The sequence below is a fragment of the Acipenser ruthenus genome, chromosome 8 (assembly GCF_902713425.1).
Source record: "Acipenser ruthenus chromosome 8, fAciRut3.2 maternal haplotype, whole genome shotgun sequence".
NCBI lineage: Eukaryota > Metazoa > Chordata > Actinopteri > Acipenseriformes > Acipenseridae > Acipenser > Acipenser ruthenus.
The window spans coordinates 46,082,648-46,093,790 of NC_081196.1; the positions used below are offsets into that span (position 1 = coordinate 46,082,648).

Here is an 11,143-nt window from a genome sequence, read left to right on the forward strand (position 1 = left end):
TTAAAAAAGTTACCATTGCCACCCTCTCCCGAAAAAAAATCCTGGCTACGCCACTGTTGCCAGGGTTTATTATTTAAAAATGCGCAGTTTATTTCAAACTTTCAAAACATAATAACATAACAAAGAGTGTCTAAGACCCTTCACCGTTATATTTGTTCTCGTGTGAGACTTTCACTTTTTCAGTCAGTGAAAATATGAGCTAAAACGGAGTGAATTTGAGCCCTGTTAAAATGGCAAAAAGACAGCTACGTTTGGAGTTTTTCTACAACAAAAAAGCTAAACCTCCAACGCCAGAGACATCAACAGAAACCGAACCTGACTCTTCTGTAGTGCAGAATGTTACGAACAGCACAAGAGTGTGACGATACTTCCATTTCAAACGCTCAGGTTAGTGCAGGTGTAGCTGTCTGTCGATAAGAGACTCTTGCCTGTAAAGTGTTGTTTGCAGCTCTCTTGATTGTGACAATCTGGTGTAGAACTGTTTGTGATGAAATATCTGGTAATGTTAGAAAGCTAGCTTAATGTTTACATATAAATGGTTAAAATAAATGGTTAAAAAATACACTGTACGCCGATCTGCTATAATTTTCGGTTGGTATATGCTACTGTTGTGCGTGTATCTATCTATCTATTTATCTATCTGTCTAGTGGTGCATGCTGGGAGAGTGAGGAGTGAGTGTGTGCTGCTGCGGGAGAGTGAGAGGTGTGTAGAGTGAGTAGGTGAGCGTTTGTTTTTTCTTACTTTTTGCTTTATGGTTATTTACTTTTTCTTATAGGTGTTATATCGGGTTTTGTTTTCTGAGGTGTTTGTCAACAAATAAGCTGACATTTTGTCAGCTTAATAGGCCAGTATGGCCAATTCAAAGGGGAGGGAATCTCCCCCAAACTTTGTGTTTGAAAAGCTAAGCCGCCGCCATGGGGTAAAAATGGTGACGGAGGGGTTTACCTCGCTGGAACAGTGTGTGCTAGCTTTAGGTAATGTGGTTGGGTGTGAGCGTATTGTGTCTGCGTCTCGAATGAACGGAGCAATTGTTGCTTTTTTATGTGATACCAGTCTTGTTGCAAAGGCTTTTGAAAAAGGCATTGTTGTAAACGATACTTTTGTTGCGGTTACACCGCTGTCTGTCCCGTCCCGAAGAGTCATTCTTTCGAATGTCCCTCCGTTTCTAAAAAAATGATTTAATTGAGCGTGCGCTTTCCCGGTATGGTAAAATTGTATCCAGCCCCAAGAGAATACCGATTGGCTGCAAATCCCCGCAGTTAAAGCATATAGTGTCGTTCCGAAGACATGTCAATATGATTTTTAATGACGTGAATCAGGAACTGAACGTTGCACTTAAATTCAAGGCAGATGATATTGAATATGTCATTTTTGCCAGTACTGATGTAATGCGATGTTTTCACTGTAAAAAGGAGGGACACATTGTTAAGAACTGTCCTGAGAAAGGAGGTAATGCGGGCGAGGAGAATGAGGGTGAGCAAGGGGAGAGAGAAGAAGCTGGGCAGCCGGAGGAGCGTGGAGCTGAGAGCGGTTCCGTGGTTTCTGAAACCCTGGCTAAAGAGGGAAGTAAGGAGCAGGACACAGTGCAGGCTAGCGGGAGTCTGAATCGGGACAGCAACGCTGAGGAGAGTGTGAGTGAGACCATTTTCCTAATATTAAAATGTTTTTTACTGTCGGCACGTTTTTTGTTACAGAAGGTTTCAGGCTCTGGTCTTTCTGAGCAGGAGCGCTGGCGTCTAAAGAACCTAATTGCAAAGGTTAATAAGCAATCTAAAACTGCTTAAAACAGTTGACCGTTCTTTTTTTTCAATTTTCTCCATGGATAAGTGGTTTCTTATCTTCTTTCTTGATTGTATCTTTCTATCTCTCCCTAACATGAGCTCTCTTAAGATTGGGTCATTAAATATAAACGGGTGTAGGGATGATTTAAAGAGAGCCGCGTTGTTTGAGTATCTGGAGCAGAAAGATTTGAAAGTAATTTTGTTGCAAGAGACACACACTGATTCTAGGAATCGAATAGACTGGGCCAGGGATTGGAAGGGGGAGACTTTTTTTAGTCACGGATCTAGTGTGAGTGCTGGGGTGGCAGTCCTTTTTTCAAAAGACTTTAAACCAGTTTCTTATGATGTCACTGAGGTAGTGAAGGGACGGTTACTTAAAGTGCAAGCGATAGTCGGTGAAATCTCGCTTGTCTTTATTAATATTTACGCACCAAATGAGGGCAGAGAACGTATTGCTTTTTTTCAGATTTTAGATACAGTTCTGAACGGTTGTGGAAGTGAGGAAGTCCTGTTTTTAGCCGGTGATTTTAACTGCACTGTACATTGTTCAGATGATCGAAATCACCCTGAGCCACACCCACAGTCTGCCAAAGAGCTTTTAATGATTTTAAATAAGCACGACTTGTCTGACGTGTGGAAAGCATTTAATGGCACAAATAGACAGTACACATGGGTCAAAGTGTGTGAAAAGACGGTCTCCTTAGCGAGATTAGACCGTTTTTATACTTTTAAGCAGCATTTTAGCCTGTTTGCCAAGTGTTTTATTTCTCCCACCGGTCTTTCTGATCACAGTCTTTTAACAGTTCATGTTTTATTGCCTTCCCAAATGACAAAACGTTCTTACTGGCATTTTAACATTCAGCTGCTGAAAGATACGCATTTTAAAGAATGCCTAACTTTTCTATGGAACCGGTGGAGAGAGCAGAAATCTGCTTTTTCTTCTCTGGCTCAGTGGTGGGATGTGGGGAAGGTGCAGGTCAGGTTGTTCTGTCAACAGTACACTGCTAATGCCACAAAGAGGATGACTGAGACTCTGGAAGAGCTGGAGAGAGACATGTTAGAGCTTCAGGGAGCTCTACAGTCTAATCCCAATAGTAGGACGATTCAAGACCTCAAAAATAAAAAACAGCAGCTGGCTGAGCTACTGAATGTCAAAGTGCAGGGGGCGCTGGTGAGGTCTAGAATGCAATACCTTGCAGAGGTGGATGCGCCAACAAAGTTTTTCTTTGGCATGGAGAAAAAGAGTGCGCAGCGCAAAGTAATTCACTGCCTGAAGACACTGTCAGGGGACGAGTTGAGGGAGCCTAGAGAGATCCGGCGATGTGCTGTGGATTTCTACACAAAGCTATTCACAGCGGAAGCTGAAGGACAGCCGGAGGAGACACAACGTTTCTTGGAGACTCTGCCGAAGATCTCTGAATAGGAGAAAGGTTTTTTTAGACAGACCTCTGACTGTACAGGAGCTCTCTGACGCTCTCATGGGGCTGAAGGGAGGAAAAACTCCAGGACTGGACGGACTACCTGTCGAGTTTTTCAAGTCTTTCTGGACTTTGCTTGGGAAAGATCTACATGCAGTCTATGCAGAAAGTCTGGAGAAAGGGGAGCTGCCGTTGAGTTGTAGAAGGGCAGTGATAACTTTGCTGCCAAAAAAAGGGGACTTGTGCCATATCAAAAACTGGAGGCCTGTGTCATTGTTGGCCTCTGATTACAAAATAACATCGAAAGCCCTCGCTAATCGGTTGAGCACTGTAATGGGAAATATTATTCATCCTGACCAAACCTACTGCGTGCCCAGTAGAAGCATTTTTGACAGTATTTTTTTTTAATTCGAGACACATTGGCTGCCTCTGAGCTCTTCGGTTTCCCTGCTGGGCTAATCTCTCTTGATCAGGAGAAAGCCTTTGACAGAGTCGATCACAAGTACTTATGGAAGGTATTTGAAGCCTTTGGATTTGGCCTGGGATTTCTATCCCACATACAGTTCCTGTACTGTGACATTTCCAGCCTGCTGAAGATCAACAGGGAGCTGAGTGCACCTTTCCCAGTTCACAGGGGCTGCCCTCTTTCGGGAATGCTCTATTCCCTGTCCATCGAACCCCTTATTTGCAGGCTCAGGCATGTTCTAACAGGGCTCTCCATCCCAGGTAGTCTGGCTCAGCCCATAAAAGTATCTGCCTATGCAGATGACATCTCAGTTTTTATAACCAGCCAGGCAGATGTTTGAAAGAGTCTCATCTGCTAGAATTAATTGGTTGAAGAGTGGGGCTTTCTTACTTGGGAAATGGATGAAGCCTGGGCCTCCAGTGTTGCCTGGTGGATTGCTGTGGAGCCGGGAAGAGTTTAGACACCTAGGGGTTTTTTTGGGAGGTGCGAGATCAGCTGAGAGGAACTGGGAGGGAGTGTTGGAGGCAATACGGGGGCGTTTGCAGAGGTGGCACTGGGTTTTGCCACAGCTCTCGTATAGGGGCAGAGTTTTAATAATAAGCAACGTGGCTGCTTCCATGCTCTGGCACAGGTGCATATGTGTAGAACCTGACCAGGCATTTTTGAAAAAAATCCAGAGTGAATTTTTAAGTTTTTTCTGGGATGGACTGCATTGGCTAAGGCAAAGCATTTTGTACCTACCTCTGGATGAAGGGGGTCAGGGATTGATGGACCTGTCCAGCAGGATTGCTGCTTTTAGACTGCAGGCTGTCCAAAAAATGCTCTATAGCAGTGAGAAGCCTCCCTGGGTTGACGTGGCTTTACTCTTCTTTCGTCAAGTTGGAGGGCTGGGTCTTGGGAAGCATATTTTCTTTTTAGACACTGCTGTGTTTGTTTGCTCCAAACTACCAGCCTACTATCAGAGTGTGTTGAAAGCATGGCAGAGTCTGAGGGTGGGTCTGGATGAAGAAGCTTTAGATTTTTACTGGCTTTTGGAGAGACCTCTGGCTTTTAATCCACTTTTTAAAGTAGAAATGTTAAAATCACAGGCTTTTACAAATGTAATGATAAAGGCCGGGGTCATCAAATTACGCCATGTTTTAGATCTGGAGAGTTTTAATTGGAAAAGTCCACAGAGTTTGTCTTTAACCTTGGGGTTGCGGTCTGTGAGGGTAGCTGGGTTGCTGCTTTCCCAGATTCATGCAGCATTATCAAATGCACAGAATGAGACTCTAAGAAAGGGCTTTACTAACTGTATCTCTTTCCCCTGTGAAACACCTTTCCCCTTCATACAGATCTCCCCAGCTATCGGCCGAGACACGGGAGACAAAGGGCATTTATTTAAAATCGAGAACTTGACCGATCTCCCCCTGTCAAGTGTGAAGGGGCACACACTGTATGAATTATGTGTTAAGCTAAGACACGAGAAGCAATTGCAAGGCCTTCCAGATACATCTTGGAGAGAGCGGTTGGAGGTGGAGGAGCAGGTCAGGCCGGCTTGGAGAAGCTTCTATAACCCCCCCCCCCCCCTCCTGTCAAAGAGGCTGGGAGATCTACAGTGGAGACTCTTGCACACGATTCTCGCTGTTAATGCCTACCTCTGCATACTAGACCCAACGGTATCTGACAAATGTCCTTTTTGATTACAAAGAGATATTGTCTTTCATAGTATTATCTTTTGTAAAAGATTGTTTTCTCTTTTTTCTGTACTCAGTAATGTATTTGTTAAACTGAATGTGGTCTTTTCCGAATGTGTTTTTGGTTTTGGTGTGCCTTATATTAAGGAAAAGAAACATCTGTGCCAGCTACTTAACTTCCTTTTGGGGCAGGCCAAGCTCTCCATTTTAAAATCTAGAAAAGCTCAAATTGCCCAGGTTGGGGAAACAGATGCTCTTACTGTTTTTAGAATGCTGGTGATTAGTAGAATCAAGCTGGATTTCAGTTATCACCGCATGATGCACGACTTAGACTCTTTCCAGTTAAATTGGTGTATTGGGGGTGTGCTCTGTGAGACTGAAGGAGAAACCCTTAATATATATTTATAATATTTATTTATTTATAATGACTTAATGTTTTAAATTTTGTCTTGTGAATATTTAAAGAAAAAATAATGTAATTTTTTGTTCTTATTGTGTTTTGTACCAAAAGTCAATAAAGTCTTTTGAAAAAGTAAAAAGTATCTATCTATCTATCTATCTATCTATCTATCTATCTATCTAAAACCCGCACCCCCATTTACATTAACTGATTTTCAAAGAAAGAGTTGCACAAGCACATAAAACCGCCGGTCCTCCTTCTGCCATTCTCTCACTGGACAATAACAAAATCTGCCCATGTATGGTGAGAAGGTTCTCGCGATAAATCACTGACGACATATTCGCCGACAACAAAAAATCGCCTTGTGTATGGTGACCTTTAAATTATCGAGCGTGCAGTGTAGCTTCTATAGTAATCTTACTTCTGATTATTAAACAAGAATTAGAATGATCACCTGTTTACCTTCTTTTTTAGGGTTCTCTCAGTACTGACGATTGGCGTGCACAAAATATATCTTATTCTACTAACCAAGCTCTCATTCCCACCTGTCTTTTGGTATATAACACCGTTTTTAAAACCAAGATACAACTTTCAGCAGTTTTATTTAGGGTGAAAACATATCTCCTTTGTTTACCATATTAACAGTGTGTTATCTCAGAATCGTCCAAGGCCTACACTTTGTTTTAGTCACAACAACAAGGTCCCTTCTTTTGTTATTCATTCATGTTTTTTTTATCAACCACAAAATGCTACAGTTAGGAGTTTCACAAAATGTTCTCAACAAAAATAATGGTATAGTGGTTCCTGCTAGCGACAATAGATCAATATTCCTGCTGGAATGGACATGAACAATAACTCTCAGTAAAGGTTTAATAATTATCAAATGGATGAGAATATAAAATCATGACACTTTTTGCCAAAGATGTTTAGCAATAATGGAAACATTGTGAAATAAAATGAATATCTACTCTGGTCCTCTGCTTATCAGCCATTGTTTATTCTATTTGTCTTCACCAAACAAATAGCAAAAAATTTATGATCTTCAAATATTGTGCTGGTTAAACATACAACTGAATTCTGGTTCTTGTGCATGATTAAAAATACTGTCGTCCTGAATGGTTCAAACACGTCTGGTTACAACTAACCACAATGTGGTGCTACTATACAGTAGTTTTATCATTTAGCTAAAAGAGAGGATAATCTGTGCAAAGACATACAGTGATTGAGGCATTTCCTAAGGATGCTCATGGATTCTACATAATATACAATATTAATTTCTGAAATGTTATGTAGTGATATTCTATTCTCTTGCATGTTTTGTGGCAGATATAAGTGTCAACATAAAACCAAAGGTGTCTAAACTTTCTGGAAATATGACATATGTCCCAAAATGTCCCTCTAATTTAACATTTTAATGAATAGAAATTATACAGCTATTTCTTGTGATCTCTGTGGATGACAGCCTCTGCAGGTGATCTCTCTGTGTATGTGCACAATATTAAAGCGATCGGTTAGTATTTTGAAAGGAAAGCTGGCACATTTATAAATTAAATTAACACACAAAGCTATAGGTAAGAAGCTGCATTCCCAGGTATTCTCTGTTAAAACAAAATGTATACAGCTGTTCAAAATGATAGATGATCAGGGTCCATATGTATGTTTCAGAGAAGGTAGAACTGCAGTGTACAAAAATGAAGGATGATAAGAAAAAATATTTAAAAAATAAAAAAATAATAATGTACACAAAAAGTTTAAATGATTAAAAAATCATTTATTTCAGGACGTTTTGGTCAAAAGCCCTTCTTCAGTTGTGTAGAAAGAAAACTTTGTGCAAATGATGCAGTACACTAGTCCTTTAGAAGTACAAACTTTGTGGCTGGCTAAACCAATAATTGTTTTTAATGTATATTCCATACTTAAACCTGGAATATGGGGGATAAAGTTAGGTTATCCCCTTCAATGGAAACTATAGTATTTTTGGTGAAAACTGCAAAAACAAAACAAACTACATTAACCAGTTTTTGTTTACAACACATTAGAGGCCAATGACTGACATAACACCGTGTAACAATTTTTTTTTTTTTTTTTGGTTCCTGGGTAGTAAGTGTTATTTCCTAATTGCTTATGCCTCAAAAGTATAGAAAATCGCTATTATTCCCCACAAACTTTGCTTTTGTGACCAGGACAGTGATATTTTGAAATTGACCTATTTTCCAGAACATTCCAGATAGATTCAGTGCTGAATAAACTTGGAGTAACTTCTAGAACTTTCTAGAACTTTCCAGTAATATAAATAGTAGTATAAATACAGGGGCCTTAAGCCCACCAGTTCAGTTTAGTTCCAGCTGCCTAAGTGGATACATATCTGCATTTTCTGAGATGGCATCAAGAGGCTGCAAGCATCCGGCAGACGAATTTTGAGACTTCAAAATGGTGGCATTCCTGATGGGTCTCTGTGGCAAAGTGGTAATGACGTGCAGGTGAGTGCAGTGCAGAGTAATCACACAGACAACGTTGGTACAGGTGCAAGGGTGTTTATTTAATTCAATAAATGTCCAGAGCCTTAAGGCAAACCTGCAAATAATAATAGTGTTGGAAGTGATACAGCGGCGTGTATCACCTCTGAGTTGTAATCCCCAGGTTTGACCCGTAACCCCAAAGTCCCGTTCAGTCACCGACACAAAAACACAAAACACAGACACAGTTTTGACAGTGCGTGATTATAGTGCTAGTGGTGAAAACAAAGACAGTCAGATAGTGCAAAGCGTGAATGGTGAAGTCCGGTTTTGTCGCTGGCCTGCGGCTGCAGCTCTGGATCGTGCTCAGTATCCTTCAGTGGCTAAACAATACACAAGACACACAGAGGTTAGACACAGACACGAAAACACTCACAGTTCTTCACGCTACGGGCTCCTTCTCGGTTAGTTTGTTTAACCATATACAAAGGAACAGATCACTCAAGCCATGCCCCCTATTTATACCCTCCCCCATGACCCCGAGGTTAACGAGCGCATCCGCTCCTCCAGTCCTCGGATGCCACGCCACTTACCGTCTGGGCCACTGAGCTCAGGTGCCATAGCTCCGCCCCTTTCCGAACTGACCGACTTCCATCTACCCTACGGAATAAATTGTCGCACCATTTCATTACTTGTACTCTGTTCCTCGTGCACCGTGTCCTCACAGGTCGAGAGGGAGATCTAACACTAAGACTCATTCGATCTCTGTCACATATCCCACCGCTCAGAGTGGAGCCGAAGGAACACTCGGCTAAACCTACCTTTCCCATTACTCCCCCCTCCCGGGAAAAATAATCCGCATTTTGGTGGTCTTTCCCCGCACGGTGTACCATATGGTATATGAAGGGCTGCAATGCCAGATACCACCGAGTTATCCGGGCATTGCTGTCCTTCATTATGCTTAACCACTTGAGTGGGGCGTGGTCAGTGACAAGATCAAATGAGTGTCCCAGCAGGTAGTATCTTAAAGAGTGAGTAGCCCATTTAATGGCCAAACACTCTTTTTCGACGACGGAGTAGTTGCGCTCCCGAGGGAGCATTTTTTTTACTTATGTACAGAACAGGGTGTTCTACTCCGCCTACCATTTGAGACAGGACTGCACCCAAACCGACATCCGAAGCATCGGTGTGGAGGATGAATCTCTTAGTGAAGTCTGGAGTGATGAGAGCAGGGGCCTGGCAAAGTCTCTGCTTAACAGTATTAAACGCCCCCTGACATTCTTCTGACCATTTAATTGAATTTGGTGCGCTCTTTTTGGTGAGGTCAACTAAGGGATTAACCACTGTGGCATACTCGGGGATAAAGCGGCGGTAATAACCGGCTAACCCCAGTAGCGACCTCACTTGAGCCTTGGTTTTGGGGATTGCCGCGTCTACCAAGGCCTGGACCTTGGAGACAACGGGTTTCACCCTGCCATTCCCCATTACAAATCCCAAATATTGTGTTTCTTTTTTGGCAAACGCACATTTTCGCAAGTTAGCTGTCAGCCGGGCGGCCCTTAGAGACTGAAGGACGGCTGTGATCCTAGCCAAATGCTCTCGCCAGGTGGAGCTGTAAATGACCACATCATCAATATACGCTGCCGCATATTCACGATGTGGGTGTAAAACCTGGTCCATCAGTCTCTGAAAGGCAGCAGGCGCACCATGTAACCCAAACGGCATGGTTGTAAAATGAAACAGTCCCTCTGGTGTTGAAAATGCGGTTTTCTCTCTAGAACTACGAGTTAACGGGATCTGCCAATATCCCTTCGTCAGATCCAGAGTGGAGATAAACCTCGCCGTCCCCAATCTATCTAGAAGTTCGTCGACCCGAGGCATGGGATACGCATCAAACTTGGCAATAGCGTTTACCTTGCGGAAATCAACGCAGAAGCGGTTGGTGCCGTCCTTTTTGGCCACTATCACAATTGGACTGCACCACTCGCTCCTGGAAGGCTCAATCACCCCAAGTTCGAGCATGTCCCATACCTCTTTGCGAGCGCCACTCCGTCGACTTTCCGGGATCCAGTAAGGTCTCTCTCGCACTGTGACACCTGGGGGAGAGATAATGTCATATTCAGCAAGGTTAGTTCTACCGGGCGTGTTAGAAAAAACATCGCTAAATTCCTCAATTAACCTGCTTAGTTCACGTTGCTGATCAGGAAGTAACTGTTCCCCCATCGAAATGTTCTTTGTGCCAGAGGGTTCTAGCTCGGGCCCTAAATCATCCTCTATATTGCCTGGGGCTATGAATAAAACCTCTCTTGCCTGCCAGGGCTTTAATAAATTTATGTGATAAATTTCTTTTTTATTACGGCGATCGGGCTGTCTAATTTCGTAATTCACCTTTCCTATAGCCCGAATCACCTCATATGGCCCTTGCCATTTAGCACATAGTTTGGATTCCGATGAGGGAAGTAGCAGCATTACCTTGTCTCCAGGCCGAAAAGTTCGGATTAATGCATTTTGATTGTAATGCTGCTGTTGTCGATGCTGAGCCGATCTGAGATTGTCTTGGGCCAAACGACCGACCAAATCTAGGCGATCTCTAAGTAGGAGCACATGCTGCACTACATTTTTGGACGAGCCTTTGTGCTCCTCCCATCCCTCTCTCAACAGATCAAGAATGCCGCGAGGCTGTCGGCCGTACAAGAGCTCGAAGGGGGAGAACCCTGTCGAACTCTGCGGCACCTCTCTCACTGCAAAAAGGAGGTAGGGAAGAAGCGATGCCCAATGTTTTTGCTCTTGATTCACAAATCGTCTCAGCATCGCCTTTAGAGTCTGATTGAAACGTTCCACCAATCCGTCCATCTGTGGATGATAAACTGACGTTCTGATGGGACGTATTTTTAGTAATTTATATACCTGCTGTAGCGTATTTGACAAGAAATTAGTTCCATGAT

At 42.7% G+C, this 11,143-nt stretch overlaps 1 protein-coding gene across 1 annotated transcript; it reads left to right on the forward strand.

Moving 5' to 3' along the window:
* The first annotated feature begins 729 nt into the window (after positions 1–729).
* LOC131737784 (uncharacterized) lies at positions 730–5,348 on the forward strand. The gene is made up of 2 exons (XM_059029102.1): positions 730–1,632; positions 5,001–5,348. Exons 1-2 carry the CDS (start codon positions 1,297–1,299, stop codon positions 5,346–5,348), a joined length of 684 nt encoding a protein of 227 aa, XP_058885085.1. The 5' UTR covers positions 730–1,296.
* The last annotated feature ends 5,795 nt before the right edge of the window (positions 5,349–11,143 follow it).